At 61.2% G+C, this 18,416-nt stretch overlaps 1 protein-coding gene across 7 annotated transcripts; it reads right to left on the reverse strand.

The window, feature by feature from the left end:
* Positions 1-29: 29 nt before the first annotated feature.
* Positions 30-17,822, reverse strand: THOP1 (thimet oligopeptidase 1). 7 transcript variants are annotated; one of them, XM_082456009.1, is made up of 13 exons: positions 17,658-17,821; positions 15,288-15,500; positions 12,829-12,977; positions 11,713-11,820; positions 8,960-9,062; positions 5,679-5,863; positions 4,511-4,646; positions 3,946-4,312; positions 3,664-3,865; positions 1,683-1,869; positions 1,448-1,576; positions 685-785; positions 30-434 (listed from the first exon to the last, which is right to left on the reverse strand). In XM_082456009.1, exons 1-13 carry the CDS (start codon positions 17,743-17,745, stop codon positions 279-281), a joined length of 2,124 nt encoding a protein of 707 aa, XP_082312135.1. In that variant the 5' UTR covers positions 17,746-17,821; the 3' UTR covers positions 30-278. The 7 variants fall into 7 exon arrangements, with proteins under 7 accessions (XP_082312135.1, XP_082312133.1, XP_082312134.1 ...); XM_082456007.1 differs by having other exon boundaries at positions 685-821; XM_082456008.1 differs by having other exon boundaries at positions 685-821; positions 5,679-5,839; positions 17,658-17,820.
* Positions 17,823-18,416: the final 594 nt, after the last annotated feature.

Below are 18,416 nucleotides of genomic sequence, written 5' to 3' on the forward strand. Positions count from 1 at the left end.
TGGAAGGGATGGCAGTCAGAGACCAGGACTGGAGTCTTTTTTTTAATGGCTGCGTTTCAAAGAACCATGTTTTAACCAGGAAAGCTCCCCAAGAAGGGGCTGCATTAGTGCAACAAGTGGGAGCCTTGACGCCAGGCTCTCCAGACACGTCCAAGTGGAGACTTTTGGCCAAGGCCGGCCACCAGGGACTCAGGGGCTGGGGGGACACGCGGCCCCTCCCCCGCCCCGGCGGGGCGCTAAGGCACCCGGCCCGCTGGGGTGGGCAGAACCCTGTGCCGTCAGCAGGCCGGCGGCTCACAGCCCTCAACCTGCAGCCCTTTGCTCAGGAGGAAGGCGTCCTGCTTGGGGTCCCGACCCAGGAAGAGCCTTAACATGACACTGGCGTCCTCGGAGCCGCCCGGCCTCAGGATGCAGCTTCTGTAGTCCATGCCCACCTGCCGAGAGGGGACGGGGCTGCAGGAGGGTGGAGTACCCCCTCCCCTGGCTCCAGGGGCCATCAGCATCCAAGGGAGGGGATCTGGGGGTGTGGGTGTGGCCACCTCTGCTGTGGCTGAACAAAGGGCAGGGGAGCAGGAGGTCCAGGGCAGGGCCCTCAGGGCCGGGCAGGCCCAGGCGGGTGGCACAGGCATCTAGCCCCAGGCCGAGGACCGCCGTCTTGGTCTGCGCGGCAGGCCGGCCTCTCACCTTGCCACTCAGGACGCCCTCCTGCTTGAAGCGTGTGTGGAACATGTCCGCGGAGTACACCTCGCTCCACAGGTAGCCATAGTACTGGGCGTCGTAGCCGCCTGCCAGGTGGCCGAAGGTCGCAGGCATGTTGGTCCCTGGGACACACGCAGAGAGGCTCCTGCCCAGCCCCCTGGCCCCTCAGTGCCCCTTCCCGAGAGCGGGGGCCTCAAAGCAGCCCTGTCTGAGTCCCCTGCCACTAGAGGGAGTATTGGTCCAACACTTGTAGAAAACGGGGACCTTGCGGGCAACTCAGTGGAGGGACACAAATCAATCTTTGCCCACTTTCTGCTGAAGCTCACGAGGGTTCACCCTTAAGCCTCTTACAAGGACAGCTGCCGAGGCTCCGAGGAATGAGTCAGGGCTTGCCCTCCAGCACGGGGAGAGCGCGGGTTAAAGGGCTCACAAGGGAGTGAACCGCGTGTCCGCAACGACACGCACGTGTAAACCTCGTCGACGCGTTCCGTCCGGGGTATGAATCCCTCTCCTGCCCCTTCCAGGCTCTCCAGAAAGCACATGCAGAGCCGCCCACCCCACCCTTGGCCTCCACGGGCCACAGCTGGAGGGACCAGCCCAGGAACCGAGGCAGGAAGAGGCCAGAAGTCCGCGGGCCTCGGCCGGAGCGTGTGTCGGTCCCCCTTCACACGCCACCATACGATCCTCCTGACCCGGGCAGTGGCTGCCACCCCAACCCCTAAGGTGGGCCCGGCTCGCGCGTGGCTACCTGGCGTGGCTGGGACCCCGAGGATCTCCTGGGAGAGGCGGGCATACTCCTGGGCCGGGTCCGCGGGCGTCTGCGTGTGCAGTGCCTGGTCCACCTTGGCCAGGACGATCTGGCGCAAGTTGAAGAGGCCTTGGGGGGCGGGAGGAAGGAGACGTGGGACTGGCTCTGTGTCCAGGCCGCCCTCTCCAGCGGGGCGGTCCGGGAGCCCCCTTCCCTTCCCTTGGCCCGGCCGCACCTGTGTTGGCCTGCCGGGACTTGATGAGTTTGTCCAGCAGCTCTTGGGGGACGGCGCTGCCCGTGCGGTAGTGCTGGGACATCCTGAGCAGCGGCTCCACCTCCCACACCCAGTTCTCCAGCATCTGCGAAGGTGCCTCCACGAAGTCCCGCTCCACGTGTGTCCCGCTGAACATGGCGAACTCGGCCTGCAAGGCGGGCTGTGGAGCTGCAGGAGGGCCCATCCCGGACCCCAGACCTGCCCGGGACACAGGGGTGCAGAGAGCCCGCCATCCCGTGGATCACCGCGCCCCCTCCCCACCCATGGAGCCAACACTCTCCAGCCAAAGCCCCGCACCCACGAGGCAAAGGCGCGGACACGGCGCATCCGGATGGCAGCCGTTGGCAGGCGCTCTTTGCTCCTCTTTCGTGCCTGAAATTCTTCCTGAATACACGGCGCCTGACGCAGTGTGGCTGGAACCCAGGCCCGGCAGGTGTGGGTCCACACGAGCCCAGTGACCCCGGCATGTCCTTCCCAGGCCCCAGGGAGCAGGGCAGACGCTGCCTCCTCACTCCTGGGTCACTCGACCCCCAACTTCCGGTTCCAGCCCCAACTGCAAACAAGCGTCCTTCTCACGGTCTGCTGAATGCCCCAATGTGTGCATTTTTGTGTTTTTGGGGTGATTTCTCTGCTCAACACGGCTCCGAGCATACAGCTGAAGTGTTGGCTGCTGTCCCAAGTGCAGGAGGGCGGTGACGTGCTCACGGGGACAGTAAGTGTGTTAGATGAGCTTCCTTCAGGCGAGGCTTACAACCCCGCCGTGAGCGAATCAACAATTGCTATCAGACCAGGTGTCTTTAAACAGAAACACACATCACATGTGGCTGCGTGGGGATCGGTGGCGACAAGGTGGTGACAGAGGGTGACCCCCAGCCTCACACCACAGACAACACTCCACCATAGTGGACAACAACAAAATGAAAGGCTTGATTACAAAACTTCTAGGCAGAAAAGGCAGAAGAAACTCAGTGCCTCGGGTTAGAGAAGGATTTTTTTCCATAGGACACAAAACGTGAAAGAAAACAGTTAATAGGCTTAACTTCAAAGTCAAAACCTTCTGCTCATAAACATACTAGTAATAAGAGGTCCCTCCACACACGGGGACGTCCCTCAGCCACGCAGAGGGGTGAAGCCCTGACACTCACTACAACGTGGATGGACCCTGAGAACACGATGCTCAGTGAGAGAAGCCAGGCACAGAAGGACACAGAGGGTGCGACTCCACTGATGGGAAACATCCAGAACAGGAAGATCCACAGAGTCAGAGAGTGGGTTCCTGGTTGTCAGGGGCTGGGGAGGGGAGTGATAGCTAAGGGCGGGAGGAACATTTTTGGGGTGATGGAAATGTTCCAAAACATGGCAGTAGTGACGGTTGCACAGCTCAGTGAACTGTCCCCACGCGCTCCGGTGCAGCCTGTGAGAGCATCGCTCTCAGGACGAAGGGCTGACCGCGGGAAGACTGAGCGAGCAGTGGGTCCTGGGCCCGGCCGCTCAGCTGGGGGCCCCACGTGGGGAAGTCACCGGGACTTGCTGAGCCTCCATCGAGACTGGCAGCAGCCCCAAGGCCTCACTGGGCGCGGCGTTCCCCGCCCCAGAGCCTTCCCTCTGGTTCTCATCACTGGCTGTCACCAGACTTGCAGGCAACGTTCCTTTCTTTTCTTTTGTCTTTTTTAAAGGCAACTCTTGAGTACATGTATTTAACATGTAGGGAACCAGCCCTGACACCTTGATCAGTGGCTTCCAGCCTCCAGAACCTCCAGGACATCCATTTCCGTTGTTTACGTGCCCAGTGCATGGGGTTTGATGATGGAAGCTGACACCGAGGGCGTCGCCACGTCCGGGGTGACGTCAGCTGAAGAATCCCGCGGCGAGGACATGCCTGAGGACCATGCACGCCCGGGCCCTCCCCCGCTCCTGCCCGCAGCCCAGCGCCCGCACCCACCTGGGAGCACAGCTGGTGCATCACGTGCCCAAACTCGTGGAAGTAGGTCTCCACCTCATCGTGCTGCAGCAGGGAGGGCGTGTCGGCCGTGGGCTTGGTGAAGTTGGCCACCATGGCCGCGATGGCGATCTGGCGGCTCCCGTCCTGCCGCAGGCAGCCTGGCTGCAGACCGAAGCAGGCCGCGTGCCCGTACTTCCCTTCCCTGGGGAGGGACGCGGGGTGAGGCCCAGCTTCCGCAGAGGATCCCCGGCCCATGGCCGACATATACCCCCAAGCACACACCGAGGGTAGAGGTCCAGGTAGAACTTGCCGATGACCTTGCCCGAGGCCGTGTCCCGGACCGTGTAGAGCGTCACGTCTTCGTGCCACACGGTGGCGCCCTCCTCCAGGTCGAAGGTCAGCCCCAGCAGCTCCTGGTAGATGCCCAGCAGCCCGCGCGTGACCACCTGCATGGGGAAGTACTCCTTGAGCAGGTTCTGGTCCACGCGGTAGCGCGTCTCCTCCACCTGGTTCATGTAGTAGCGCATGTCCCAGGCGTTGATGCGCCCGTCAAAGTGCAGGCCCCGCCTCTCGCACTCGGCCTTCTTCAGCTCCAGGATCACGGCCCGCTCCTGCTCCCCAAGGGGCTTCAGCTTCTGGGCCAGCTCATCTGCGGGCGGAGGGGAGAGGCTCAGCTACGTCCCTGTGGCAGCCCCCCAGCCGCCCCCCACCCCGTGCCCCTCGAGGCAGAATGAAGGGTCCAGGAAGGCGACCCGCAGGGGCTGACACAGTGGGGTCTCAGGGCAGCACCACGTCAAGGTCCGCCTGACCCCGCTCCCCACTGGGCCCCAGGGGGAGGCGGGGTTACCTAGGAAAGTGGCCACCACCTGGCTGGTCTTGGCCATGTTCATCTCCAGCACATAGTCAGCATGCGTGCTAAACCCCAGCAGGCGGGACTTCTGGGCCCGCAGGCTCACCAGCTCCCGGAGGATCGCGCAGTTCTCCTGGAACCCAGAGAGGGCCGGCGCTGGGGACCGTGGGCCATGCCCTCCCCGCAGGGCCCCGGGCCAGGTCTCTGCGGGCGGGCAGGGCTATCAGGCTGCTGGCAGGCACAGCCAATCCCCCTCCCTCCTCCTCCTGGCCCAGATTTCTAGGCACTTTGGTGCTGTCCTACCACGTGGTCTTTATAAACACAGGTCCTTTGGAACCAAAAGGGTGTGAACCGTGACGGGCTCTAAGGTTGAGGGTGGGTAGCAATGCGGCCAGGCTCTCCAGGAGCCCCCGAGGGGCCTCCCAGGCTCAACAATACAAACTCGGCTGCCGTGCAGACAGTAGCTCATCCCCACAGCGCCCAAACACCCAGCCCCTGGACGGTGAAATGCCTGTTGCCGCAGGTGGCCCGGGGCTCGCCGCTGAGGCCCGGCCCCAGGCGTACACCTCCTTCTCTGGGGCCACCTCTCCGGTTCTGCGGTGGGGTTCTCCTGGGAGCCCCCAGTCACCACAGGACCAACGTGGCTTGTCTGCAGCTCGAGAAGGTGGGGACACAGGACTGTCCCCCATGCCCCCCGCATCCCCGCGAGGCCGAGCAAGCACCAGTGGTGTCTGCGGGGAAGATGAAGGGCTCATGCACAGCCCCCATCTACTGAAGATGTTAAACGGGAGAAGCACAGACTGCAGCCACACGCGGTATGGACCAAACACAAGTGTCCATGCCGGAACCAATGTCTGAATGTCAAGGCCGTGCCCGGGCCACAGCGAGAAGGCCCAGCCCACATGCTAGGCACAGAGAGGGGATGCGGGGGGGACATCTGCGAATCCGAGCTCCTCGGGTATGTATCCGGCAACACCCCAGAGGGAGAGGACCTGAGGCTAAGGCTCGAGAGCGAGGGAGCAGAAGGGCGAGCTCAGGAAGAAAAGGCTCAGACTCCTGCCCCGGGGGCCTGGGGGACGGAGCCAGACCCCCGGACACCTGCTAGGGGCAGGGCGAGCTCATGGGGCCCCTCCGGGCACTGAGCCGGCAGAGGCGGGCTCCGCACCTCCTTGCACCGACAGTTGAAGGCCTCCTCCACCTTCCTCCTGGTCTCGGGCACGTGGCATTTCTTCAGGAGGGGGAAGTAGTGCGGGTACTTGAGGGTGACCTTCAACTTCTCGTCCTCGGTCTTCTCCAGTGAGTTCAGGAAATCCTCAGGGAGGCCTCCTGTGGGAGCCAAATCCGGGGGCTCTGAAAGGACCCGCGGGCTGCCCGACCGAGGTGGGAAGGGAGGGCGTCCCTCCCGCGTGGGAAGCGAGGAACGGGAGCCAGCAGGGAACACAGTGCCCGTTGCGGCCCACCCACACGCCCACTTCCCACCTCTGCACCCAAAGGAGCCAAGTCGAGGGCTCTCCCGCCTCAGACAACTGCTGCTCTCCTCATCAGAATGCCCTCGGGGAGGAAAAGCTATTTTCAGCTCCACCCAGGCCAGCCTGCACCCGAAGACAGTGTCCACCCCGGGACAGGCTCCAGGCTGGGACAGCATCCGCCCCAGGATAGGCTCCAGCCCGGGACGGCGTCCACCCCGGGATGGCATGGGCTGCCGTCTCCTCTGTGTCCTTTCTGGGTGGATGGCACCAGTGGAAGGCAGAAACCGCCAGGCAGCCCTGACTGGGCGGTGCCCCCGCCCCATCCCAGCTGCCAGCACTGCTGCAATGGCTGGCCTCCAACCTGGCCTGTCCTCCTAGCGTGGAGACCTGGGTGCATCGCCCTCAGACTAAAACCTCCAGGGACCTGTGTCTCACAGCCTGGGCGATGCAAGGCTACCGCCCCTCATGCCCCGGCTCCGACCTCAGAGGCCAGTTCACTCGGAACCCTCGCCACCCAGCTCAGCCCTGGGGCCTGGGAGCCGAGGGAGGGGTGGAGGAACCCCAGAGGATCCCCCTCAGGTGGGTCGTCTCGGCGGGCCCCGACAGGTGTGCCCGTGACTCGAACCCTAACCCAACAAGAAACAGCTTAGGGAGAGCCGCCCTCGCCCCGAACCGGCTCTTCCTCCCTACTGGGACCGGAAGACCCTGTGACTCTCTCTCAGCCTCACGCTCATCCAGGAGCCGGTTCTCACTGTTGGACAAGGTGGTGAAAGCATGGAAGGGGCGCCACGAGGCGAATCTAAGGTGCTCGACCTGAGCTGAAGGCACCGGTAGGCACTCATGGGTGTGTGTCTGCGCGCGTGTGTGCACACAGCTCTCGTCAGCTGAGGGGGCCTAGAAGCAGCAGCTCCCAGCATCTGGGAGCACAGCCAGCAGCCAGACCTTGGTTCTGACTATCCTGCCAGGGCCAGGCCGGGCTGGGCCAGGGAGAGGACAAAGTGAGCCCGGCCCACCCCGTGTCAAATAGCAGGTACTTGAAGAATCACAGGGACACGTCCACTTGAAGGGGCTCCTCGAGGCCACATTGGGACAATGAGCATCTAAGTAAGTGATGACAGCAGGGGACCGTACCCCGCCGGAAAGACCAGGACCTGGAAGCCCATAGATACAAAGACATTGGTCGGCAAGTACTGGGTGACGGGGCAGGGCAGGGGGGGTGAGTTCTGACTTACAAGAAGATACAAACTAAGAGATTACACAGAACTAGTGGGTGAAAACAAATGAGAGGAGCCAACCTCCAAGCTTCTCTGGAGAAGCGATTGACTATGAACGGAGAATGGCGCCTTTACAGAGAAGACGCCTAGAGGAAACTGCCTTAGGACTGAGATTTAGGGAAAGAAACCAAAGTGTTATGTGTATATATGACTCTCTCAAGAGAGGGAGGGAGTGAGAGGGAGATGGAGAGAGGAAGGGAGGGAGAGGGGGAGAGGGGGAGAGGGAGGGAGGCAGGGAGGGGAATGGAGGGAGAGGGAAGGAGAGGGGGAGGGAGGGAGGAGAGGGGGAAGGAGGGAGAGGGATAGAGGTAGAGAAAGAGAGGGAGGGAAGGAGAGGGAGAAGGAGAGAGGCAGAGAGAGAGAGGAAGAGAGGGAGAGAGAGGGAGGACAGGAAGCAGGGAGAAAACAGAGAAAGAACACACCATCTATGTTTCTGTAAAATGACACCAGGGATCCTTCCACAACCAGGAGAAAATAACCCAGCAAGGCTCCTGCTCAGCTGGAACTGAAACTGCAGACGGGGTCAAACCCCACCAGGCTGGCCACACATGTCCAGCCGCCACCCCAGCCCTGTGAGACAGGTCACCGGGGCTCTGAGTGTCTGCTCCACGGAGCTGGGGTTCACCCTCTCACCCGGGAGGCTGGGCCATGACAGCAGGGCCCCTGGGCTAGACAGATGGGGGGAAAAGCAGCCCCACAGGACAGCTTGTGCCAGCAGATTCAGCTGTCAGTTTCCAGAGGCCTGGGACCACCCTTTGGCCCGTGAACGCCAGGAGCCAAGTGGGTCTTGCTGCCCAGGACAGGGGGTTGGGGACCAGAAGTTAGGGCAGCAGAGGTTGGCGTGATGGACCTGAAGAACCTGCCTGGGTCAGCGTGCATCCATGGGTGTCCCCAAAACCCAGCCGCCCAGAGGCAAACGAGGTGTCACATCTTATGCAACAGCCTGTTACACAGACCGGTGCGGATGCTCAGCCCCATCTGAACCCTGGGCAGAGGCGACAGGCCGCTGCCCACCTGGCCTAGATTTTGCAAAACTATCAACGTGGGCAAGACGGAAGCAAGTTTGTAAAAGGCTGAGGAACCGATCAACAGGGAAGGAGCCTGGAGAGACAGGAACTAAATGCGATGCCTGAGGCCTGGCTCAAGCCAGATGGGGCCAGAAACGTAAAGACTGCCATCGGGACGGCTGGGGGTACCGCTCCACGCTCTGCTTCCCGAGGGGTGCCTGCACCCAGGGACTCAGGAGGCACCCTTGCTCCTAGAGACGTGTCCGGAGGCCCCGGTTCAGGAACAGCACACACGGCATCCACGCAGGGAGGCCGGGCCTGGGGAGCACACGGGGTCTCCCTGGTGCTATTCTTGCCACTTCCTTACAGGTGTGAAGTTTTCAAAATAAAGCATTCGAGGAAGAGGGCAGAAGTTGAAAAAGCCGCCCAGGCCTCAGCCCTTCAAGACCCCACGCTGATCAGGTTGGGGAGGACCCTGTAAGATTAAAGAAACATCACAGAGAGCAGGGTGGGGGTGGGGTCTCGGCGGACAACTCCCTTTGGGGCAGAATCTCGGTAGACAGACCGCAACCGTCCCCAAGGAAGGATCCAGAACCTTGGGAACCAAACACTTTGAGTGCCCCAGCGGAAGAAGGCCCTCCCGGGGGTCAGGGGCACACAGATGCCTCTCCACCACCCTGTGGGGCCCGCACGCACCCAACTCCTCGCGCGTGAATGGCAGGAAGGTCGTGTCCTCGTTCAGGTTCTTGTTGAAGTCGATGCACAGGAGACTCAGCTTCTTCTTGATGCTCTTGATTTTCTGAAGGAAGAAGACGGCCGTGAGATCGGGGGGCGGGGGCATGGAGGCAGGTTAAGGGAAAAGAGGCGGATGAGAGGAGGGAGATGGGAGAGAAAGGACCTCGGGTCCTGTTAGGACCCTCCTCAGGAGTTACCCCAAGGTGACAGCCTAAGTTTCAGCCATTTCAACGGAGCTAAGTTTCTGTCCCTTCAGGGTCTATCTGGCTTTCAGAAACAGGGAGAAATGGACCAGCCTGGGGGAGGGAGTGACGTGGGGCGCAGAGGAAGGCACCGGCTCCCCGGGGCCCCTGCCGGGGCAGCAGCAGGCAGGGCGCCTCGAGGACCTGCCCAGGCTGCACCCCCTGACCGGCACAGGACTCAGCGCGCCCGGCCCCGCTCCTGGGCTGAGCAGACGTGCCTGTCGGAGGACAGGAGGGGCGCTGGGGGAGCATGCCCGCTGGCTCTGCCAGGAGCAGGGGCTCGTCAGGCACGCCTGGCTCAGAACCAGCCCGAGGGACGCCAGGCCTCTGCGGGCAGCAGGCGCTGTGCCGGGCACTGGCCTCCCTGCAGCCTCACGGCCCCACGGGCCATGACTGGGCAGGAGCACAGGGTGCCCTGGGAGGGCGGGGCGGCGCTCAGGACCCTGCCCCGCGCCAGCAGGCCGCCTCTCCTGGGCGCCCTCCTCCCCGTGGTCCCTCCGGCCAGTGGTTCTCAAGTGTCAAGGCCGTCTGCGCAGCCCCAGTGTCCACACCCTCACCTCCCCCAGCTTCGAAGCTCCACGTGCCTGCCGCTGCGCAGGACTTCGGGGCCCACGTGCCCGGGACCACCCTGGAGGCTGGAGTCCCACAGTCCTCCGAGTCCCGGTTTCCTCCACCACAAGGCACAGCACCGGCCGAAGCTGTCGCTGAGCCCTGGGTCGGGCCTGGTACCCGCGTTCACCGCGTCGTTCACTTTCTGACGCAAACCAGCCAGCGCAGGGCTGCACCCCAGCCCCTTCTGTACGGGGCTCCCACACTCGGGGCCACCGTCCCCCTGCCCTCGTCACCCTGGAGAGGCCCGGAGCCCCGGGGTCATTCTAGCCGATCCTGAGCCTGCTCCTTCCCGGGGACCCACACCTCATGCTCTTGTCCCCAGCCACCCGTCCCTTCATTCCTGCTGAACCCTCGTGCTCCCGGGAGGCCCTACGTGACGAGGCGTGCCCCTGCCCAGAACCATGAGCGACAAGCTCTTTCCTGATCTGCTGGCCTCACTGTTCTCTGTCCTCCACACAAACCGACTCGGTCACCACCTGTGAGGGGGTCCTCGGGTCACGCACGTTGCAGATGGTGAACAGGGACAACGGGGTCCAGTGACCAGCCTCCGGGGACCCAGCCGGTTGGTGGCAGAGCTGGGTCTGATCCCGGCCATCAAGATGCGTGTAGCCACGGCGCCCATGCCGCCCACCGAGGTGACGCTCTTGACCATGGGTGGCTCGCAGTGCCTGCCCCCCTCCCCACCCCACGGGGCTGCCTCCCGGGAGGGGCCGGGCTGCCCATCGCCCGCCTGTCCAGGGTGCCGCAGGGACCCCGTCCTGCTGGACCAGGAGTGGGAAGAGCTGAGGGCTCTGGGGTCCACGCTGGGGGCAGAGGGGTGTCAGGCAGCTGGGAGGACCTGAAGGGACAGGCCCCCCGGGGGGGGGCCCCACTGGAAACCCGCGCGGCCGCAGGGCTCAGCCCAGAGAGGAGGGAGGGGGTGAAGGCGGACGCCATGCTCTTCAGCCTCCCGTCGCCCCCAGCCTCCGTGCCCAGTGGGAGCTGCACTGTGAATTACGGGAGAAACGGGTTGGGTCTTGGTCCCCAGTCCTGGCACACAGCTCCTAAACCTAAAGCCACAGGACGGGTTGCATCTTACAGCCCCACTGCCTGACCACCTCCTGGGAGGGGAGAGGGACAGGGGTTGCAGCGTGAATCAGTGGCCCATGGCCAACGATGTAATCGTGCTCATGGAACAAAATCTCAGTAAACTCGGGGTTCAGAGAGCTGCCGGGTGGGTGCCTGTAGGGGGCCTGGAAGCCCCAGCCCCACCCCACGCCTTCCCACCTCCTCCTTCCACCCGGCTGTTCCTTTATAAAAACCTGGTGGTCTAGTCTGTGGACTGGGTGCCTGTGTTCTGGGGGCCGCGCTAGCCAACGAACAGAACTCGGGGTGGGCGCGTGGGAACTCCTGACACAGCCTGTCGGCCACAAGCGCAGAAGACGACGTGGACCCGTGGCTGGCGTGGGCCGAGCCCTGACCCGCGGGCTCTGACTCTGGGTAGATGCAGTCTGAACTGAACTGTAGAAACCCGGCAGTCACAGAGCTGCTGCTGTGGGAGCCTCACGGGCCTGGCGTCGGGACGGAAGCTCTGTGGGAGCGGGGGCTGAGGGTGGAGTGGGCTCGGAGGAGGGGGGGTCCTTCCTTGAGACCCTCCCAACAAAGCCACGGTGGTGGGGAGGGCCCGGATGAGGCGGGGCTGGGGTGGGATGCAGGGAGGGGCCCACGCCGCCTGTGCCCTGGGGAAGCCCTGTGACCCTGAGGACCGAGGGCAGAGCAGGTGCAGAGGGAGCGCTGGTCCACGTGGACCTTCCCTCCTGGGATTGAGGCGGCAGAGAGATGGGCAGAGGCCGGCGCGCGGGACCCAAGCCAGGCGCTCACCTCCTGCGTCTCCTCGGGCAGGTGGAGCCCGTTCCTCCTGCCCAGCCTGATCAGCCGCTCCAGGTACCGCGACGCCTCTGGCCTCAGCGAGTCACTCTGTACCTTCTCCTAGAACAAGATAACCAAAGTTCTGCTCGCAGCAAAACATCGAGACGGTGCCCAGTGCTGGCGAGGCAGCAGAGAACAGGGGAGTCGTCGCTGGAGGGAGCGGAACACAGTGCAGCCACTCTGGAAAGGAGCTGGCCAGTTTCCTAGAAAGCAAAACTTCCTAACAAAGCAGCCATCGCAGGACTCGGCAACCGCCGTCATGGGCACTTACCCCGGGGAAATGGAGACTGAAGTCCACACAGAAGCTGTACACAAATGCTCGCCTGACTGGGAAGAGCCCCAGACCGAAAGCCGCTGGGGACCTTCCCAGGGCAGTGGATGACAGGGGCAGTTGTGTCAACGTCAGGATCCTGCTGGGACGCTGACTTTACTCTCACAAAAGGGGGAAAACGGGGCAAAGTAGCCGGGACCGCTCTGAATCATTTCTTACAACTGCACGTAAACCTACAATTAATTCTGTCAGTGAAAACTTCTGTTAAAAGAAGCACTGCCTGCGCTTTCAGAGGCCCCCGTCCTCGTGTCTGCACAAAGCACCCATGGGGCCTCCCCTGGTCCCGAGGGATACGCATCAGTGGGTTCTAAGAACCACCCACCAGCCACGTGAGAAGTATCTGTGGTCCCCCCGACACAGGCAGCAGTGCTCGGCCGGCTGCACGGAGCATCCACAGGAAGGCAGGAAGTGCACACACCTGTTACTCGTCCCTCACTTCACGCTGGAGACTGGACGTCCCCTCTAGGTGTCCCCAGCAAGGTCGGGAAAGTGAGGTGACTTGTGGACCCGGGAAGGCATTTTATGCTTCTTCTCCTCCCTCCCACTCATCTTTGTCACGTTTCTAACGTCGTCTGCTGTGGTCCAATGGCCCCACCGTGAAACTCACCACCTTCCCCAGGCCCGGCGCACAGCCCGTGGTGCCCACTGCCCACCTGCGGGGCCCCCTCCAGCTTGACACCTCGTAAAGCCTGGGGAGCGTAAGGACCCAGTCTGAAGACGCCCCACCGCGCGCTCACCTGCAGCCACACGATCCTCTGGTACACGTCCTGCCTCATGCTCATCTCCACGTCGAACTCGGACAGCTTCTTGTCTGCCTCCGTGCTGGCTGTCCGGATGTCCTTGGATGGGGAGACGTGCTGGGGGAAGTCAAGGATGTTCCTCTGAACTGAAACGGGGAGACGACAGGACAGGTGTGAAAACGGCCCCGGGTGGAAACGGGTGGGTGCCAGCCCCAGGCTAGAGATGAGCAATTACCCCCGTCCTTGGGGACTCACAGTCCAAAAGGGAAGGAACTCAGCTCAGGACACCCCAAGCCAAGAGGGACCGGAACAGGGAGCAGAACGAGACCAGAAGAGGACAAAGGGACGCAGTGCCAGAAAAGAGCCACGGCTGCCCATGGCTACGCTGCAGCTCACCAAAGATTTTATACTTCACAGCACACGTGTACGCTTCGTGAGACAGGACGTGGTGTGGCGGCTGTGAAAGCACACGCTTCAGCTGAGTCACCACGTGACCCGCAGACCCACCCCCCCCCCCCAGGTGCACACCCGAGAGTAACGGAACATCCTCCACCCAAAACTTCTACACACGCCATCACAGCAGCATGATCCGTAGTAACCGAACAGTGGACACGACCCAGACACCATCAGCAGATGACTGGACACGTGTCCCTCCACACATGGGAGCATCACTCAGCCGAGAAAAGGGGTGAAGTCCCGACACTTGCTGCCACGTGGACAGACCCTGAGAACATGATGCTCAGTGAGAGAAGCCAGACACAGAAGGACACACAGTGTGTGATTCCATTGATGGGAAACGTCCAGAACAGGCAGATCCACAGACACAGTGGGTTAGTGTTGTCAGGGGGTGACTGCTGATGGGGACGGGGCTTCTTTTTGGGGTGATGGAAGGTTCTACAATTGGATAGTGGTGAAGGCTGGATATGCTAAATACGCTAAAAACCAATGACATCTATGCTTTAAGTGGGCAGATTACATGGTATGTGAATTCTGTCTCAACACAGCAGTGTTTAAAAAAGCATATACTTTGCATGGGGGAGACCTGAATTAACATCACAGTTTGGTGGCTTCCATAGTTCCAGGCCACCGAGATGGCCCAGGTCTGGTGGGTCAGCTGCAGCGTGGAAACCTCTGCAGGGCAGTCACCGGCTAAGCTGACTAGACCAAACACAGTGGGGCTCTGGGCGGGTCTGATGCCGGTGGCCCGAGAGCAAGCCACGAAAAGGACAGAAACAGCCTTTTCTGTCCGTTTGGGATTTGCAGGCTGTGATTGCACTGAGTATGACAACGAAACAGCAGAGTGTGGGATTAGTCCAGGTGGCTGGTGTGGGGAGGGGGGACACAGGAAGGGGCGCCGGGGCGGAGCTCAATCTGTGCTCAAAGAACCCGACGCCCAGCCAAGCAGAGGGGAGGGGCTCCCCGGCTGGCACGAAGCCCCCAGATGGGGCGCAGGACGAGGGGCAAGGCGGCACGTGGCCGGGCCCCAGAGGCCACGTCGAGGGCTCCCACCTTCACCCCCAGGGCAGTGGGAAGGCACCGGAGTTGGTCGAGGGGAGTGCCGTGGTCCAATTCTAGTTTTCTTTAAAATTACTCAGGGTACTGAGGAGAGATAGAAAGAAAAGGCCACAGAAGTGGAGTAGGAGAGACCAAATCACGTCTGGCAGGGTCCCTCCCGAGGTGGGAATTTGCATCATCCACACTCCAGAGCCTCCTGCCACAGATGAGAGGGGAGACTGAGCCCGCCACCCCCTCCCCCGCCCCCGCCAGAGCAGGGGACTAGGGGGCAGAGCCGGCCTGCGGGCTCTTCATCCGCTGCCTGAGCCGCAGCCCTCACCCTTGGGCCCAAGGCACACTGGGCCCCCCCAGGGCGGATCCTCTGGAGTATAGGCCTGCAGGCCAGGGGCAAGCACACCCTGCACGGCGAGGCGTCAGGAACATGTGAGAATCCCGCAGCTGGAACTCAGGGATTCTAGACGGTTCCCAGAAAAACAGCTGTTCTAGAGATCCGGGCACAGGGGGTCTCCTCGGCTCAGAGTTCTCTGCCTCATCAAGCTCTGCAGAGGGGGCTCTGGGAGGCGAGCTGTGTATCTGACATACAAAGGCAGCAGACAGACCCCGTGGAGGAGAAGAGGGAAGGACCCACTGGGTGGCGATGAGGACGCCTCAGGGTATCAGGGGACCCAGGACACCGTGGGAGGAGAAAACCAAAGGGGACCAAGTTCAGAGGCTCAGAGAAAACAAACAGACCCCGGGGCAGGCACACGGGCAGGGGTGAGAAGGGGCTCCAGTTTCAAGGCTGGCACGTGAGCCGGCTCCCCGAGAGGAGAGCTGGCAGACACTGTCTGACGCTGCCGTTCTGGGCCCTCGGGGACAGAGCAAGCTGGCCGGCCCGGGCTGCCTTTCTCCACCGGGCCCCCGGGGAGGAGGTAGTGTCGCCCGGTCTGGGCAGAGCTCACCTGTGTAGGACACCTCCACGTCGGCCAGTGCCTTGAGCGTGTTCTCGTAGGACACGTCTTGGAGCTCCTGGGAGCCCACGTGGTCGTACACGCGCTTGGTCTCCTCGATGAGCTTGGTGGTGAGCTCCCCGATTTGCTGGGCACTCAGGTCCCACCGGAGGTAGTTCACGGCCGAGCACGGTGCCGCCACGTCCAGGGCGTCTCCTGCACAGGCTGGACCCAGAAAACATAACCCCACACCCGGCGTGTCTGCTTCAGGCTCGGAATCAGGGTCAGAGTAACAGCCCGGGGAGAGTCCACTGTTTCCCGGAGCAGATGGCGAGGCCCCAGGGCTTTCTGGGGAAGCACAGGGCGATCGGCTCTCTAGAGCACAAGGTGATCCTGCCCCCAGGGGACACTGGGGGATGTCTGGGGACGTCTGTGGTTGTCACCACTAGGGAGTGATGCTTCTTCCTCAGCAAGGTCAGGCGTGCTGCTCAACACCCCACAGCAGCCAGGACCGCCCCCAGGAGAGGCCCCGCCCCCGAAGTCAGCGGTGCTGAGCGGGACATCTGGCATATACCTGCGTTTCACTGAAAGAATAACTGGACTGCAGGGTGGTACCCCCAACCTCCCTGAATGGAACCTGGAACATCTGTATTGTATTACTCCTCTAAAAGGGGGAAATCTGATTACTGTGACGTCTCTAGCCCCAGGAGTTTTTGGAAACACGACTGTGGTCCTATAACAACAGCTGTCGCGTTTCCCTGGTGGCGCAGTGGTTAAGAATCCACCTGCCAATGCAGGGGACACGGGTTTGAGTCCTGGGCCAGGAAGATGCCGCGGAGCAACTAAGCCTGTGCGCTACAACTACTGAAGCCCGTGTGCCACAACTACTGAAGCCCGCATGCCACAACTACTGAAGCCCGCACGCCTAGAGCCTGTGCTCCGCAGCAAGAGAAGCCACCACAATGAGAAGCCCGCGCACCGCAACGAAGACCCAACGCAGCCTAAAATAAATAAATTAATTAATTAATTAAAAGAAAAACAACAGCTGTCACTTGAAAACCTTCTTGTGTGTTCCAGGGTGTTTTGACCTCACTGAACTCTCAGGCAGTTCTGTACTCTGCATCCTATGTAGCTCCACTTTACAGATGGGAATCCTGAGCTCGCCATGATGCCACAGGCAGCAAGCGACAGAGGTGGGGTTCAAAGTCGGGCAGCTTACTTCCACTGATACACACTAAGTGGCGGGGGGAGCCTCTTCACCTCAATAGAGGTTCGATTTTTCTGGCCAAATGACTGCTTCAAATTAGAGAATATCTTTGCAGAATATTTTGGATTTCAAGAACTGCACAAGAGGGTCTGTGAGTCTGCATTAAATCTGGTGGTAAAGAAGGGCTCCAGGAGCTCAGGAAAGGCAGGAGATCCGAGTGAGGTGGAATTGTCGGGAAAATCTTTTGGAGGAACTAGGATTTGAAAACTTGGAGCAGGCACATTCCTTTCATAAATACTTACTGATTGTCACCTACGTGCCAGATCTCTGAGCTAACAATCCTGCAGCAAACAAGGCAGACAACATTCCTGCCTCCCTGAGGCCTGAATAACCATAATTATGATTATCATTATTAATACAATTATTATCATCATCATCACAATGAGCTGCAGAAAGAACAGAGCGAGGATAGGTGGGCAAGAGAAAATTCCAGGAGGCACCACTCAACATCCTGGGCGATTTTCTAAAATACAGTATGCGGGTGGCATCGCTCCCCTAAATGAAAACCCTTCCATAGCGCCCCTTTGTGCTTCCCATAAAAGGGACTCCTAGCTGTGTTCCAGCTAAAATGACTTGTTGCTCTCCAAACGCCCTACTGGTGCGCTTGCCTCCCCGCCTTTGCCTTCGCGATTCCCACCACCTGGGACGCTCCTCCCGCAGGACAGCTGCTTCTCCCCACGGGGTCCAGGCTGAATGAAATGCCACCTCCTCCGAGAAGCCCTCCAGGACCGCCCTCCCTAAAGAAGCACCACCAGCCCCGGCACCGGGGCACCACTGTCTAAAGCCCTTGCTTAATTTTTGCCTGTTGAACGTCCGTCTCCGGCTCTGGAACTGCGTCTAGAACTCCCTCAGAGTCCACCCCAGGGCCAGACCCATCCTCAGCAGAAGTGACACGGAGTTTGCCGAATGAGTGAAGCGCTGGAAAAGTTGTTAATTTATTCGGCAACCGAGGGGTCGGGGTTCCGGGCTCGCTGACCCCCCCCCCTCCCCTGCCTGGGCCCGGGTCACTCGAGAGTCACTGGGCTCCGCTCTTAGGCCCCAGGGGCCACCACGAGGGAGGGGGCGCGCGGCTCCTGGGTCCGGCGAGCGGGGCCACACCAATGGGCGGCCGGTACCTGCGGGGGGCTTCATGGCTGGCGGGTGTGCACCGGCGACCTCTCCCTCCACCTGGCCTGCGTCGGCGTAGCGGCCGGCAGCCTCCATCCACTCAGCCGCCAAAGCCTACAGAACTGAAGTGCCCACCGCCCGCGCACCAACTGAATGCTGGGAGACGCGTGCGCCAGACGGCAGGGCGCACGCGCACCCCAGCTCCACCCACAACCCGAGGCTGCGCGCCCAGGCGCTGACTCATCCTGAGCATGCGCTGGAACCACCCCCGCCCGTCATTGGCTCTCAGTGGTGAGAGGGCAGAGCCTTCGGGGAGGCGGGGGGAGAGGCGTTTCCATGGAAACCCACACAGCTGGCGCCCTGGAGCCTTCGCTAGGTTCTCTCTGCCAGTAGTTCCCTTGGGCTTCTAGCTCCTGTATTAATTTGTACTTGCCTCCTTTCTACCTTTGTTGGGTATCTGGCTAGTTTTACAAGTTTTCTCCCTCATTTAAGGTCCTCCGTGGTCGCTTCCCATATCTCAGGCTCTTATCCCATTCCTAGCATCCTGGCCAGCTTCTAGCATCTAATGAACAGAGATGGTGCGCCACATATGTTAGCTGAATCCAGTTGGTCAATTAAATTAAACACACATTTATTTAAAAAACAGAAATGTAAGCAAGTATCATTGAGAAAGCTTCAGTGAACGGATCCAGGACTTCAAACAACAGGTGTTTTGGAACAGTGCAGTTACCTGACCTATATCTAGGGTTGTCGGTTAAAACAAAACC

Source organism: Balaenoptera physalus (assembly GCF_965194825.1).
Source record: "Balaenoptera physalus genome assembly, chromosome: 3".
Classification (NCBI taxonomy): Eukaryota; Metazoa; Chordata; class Mammalia; order Artiodactyla; family Balaenopteridae; genus Balaenoptera; species Balaenoptera physalus.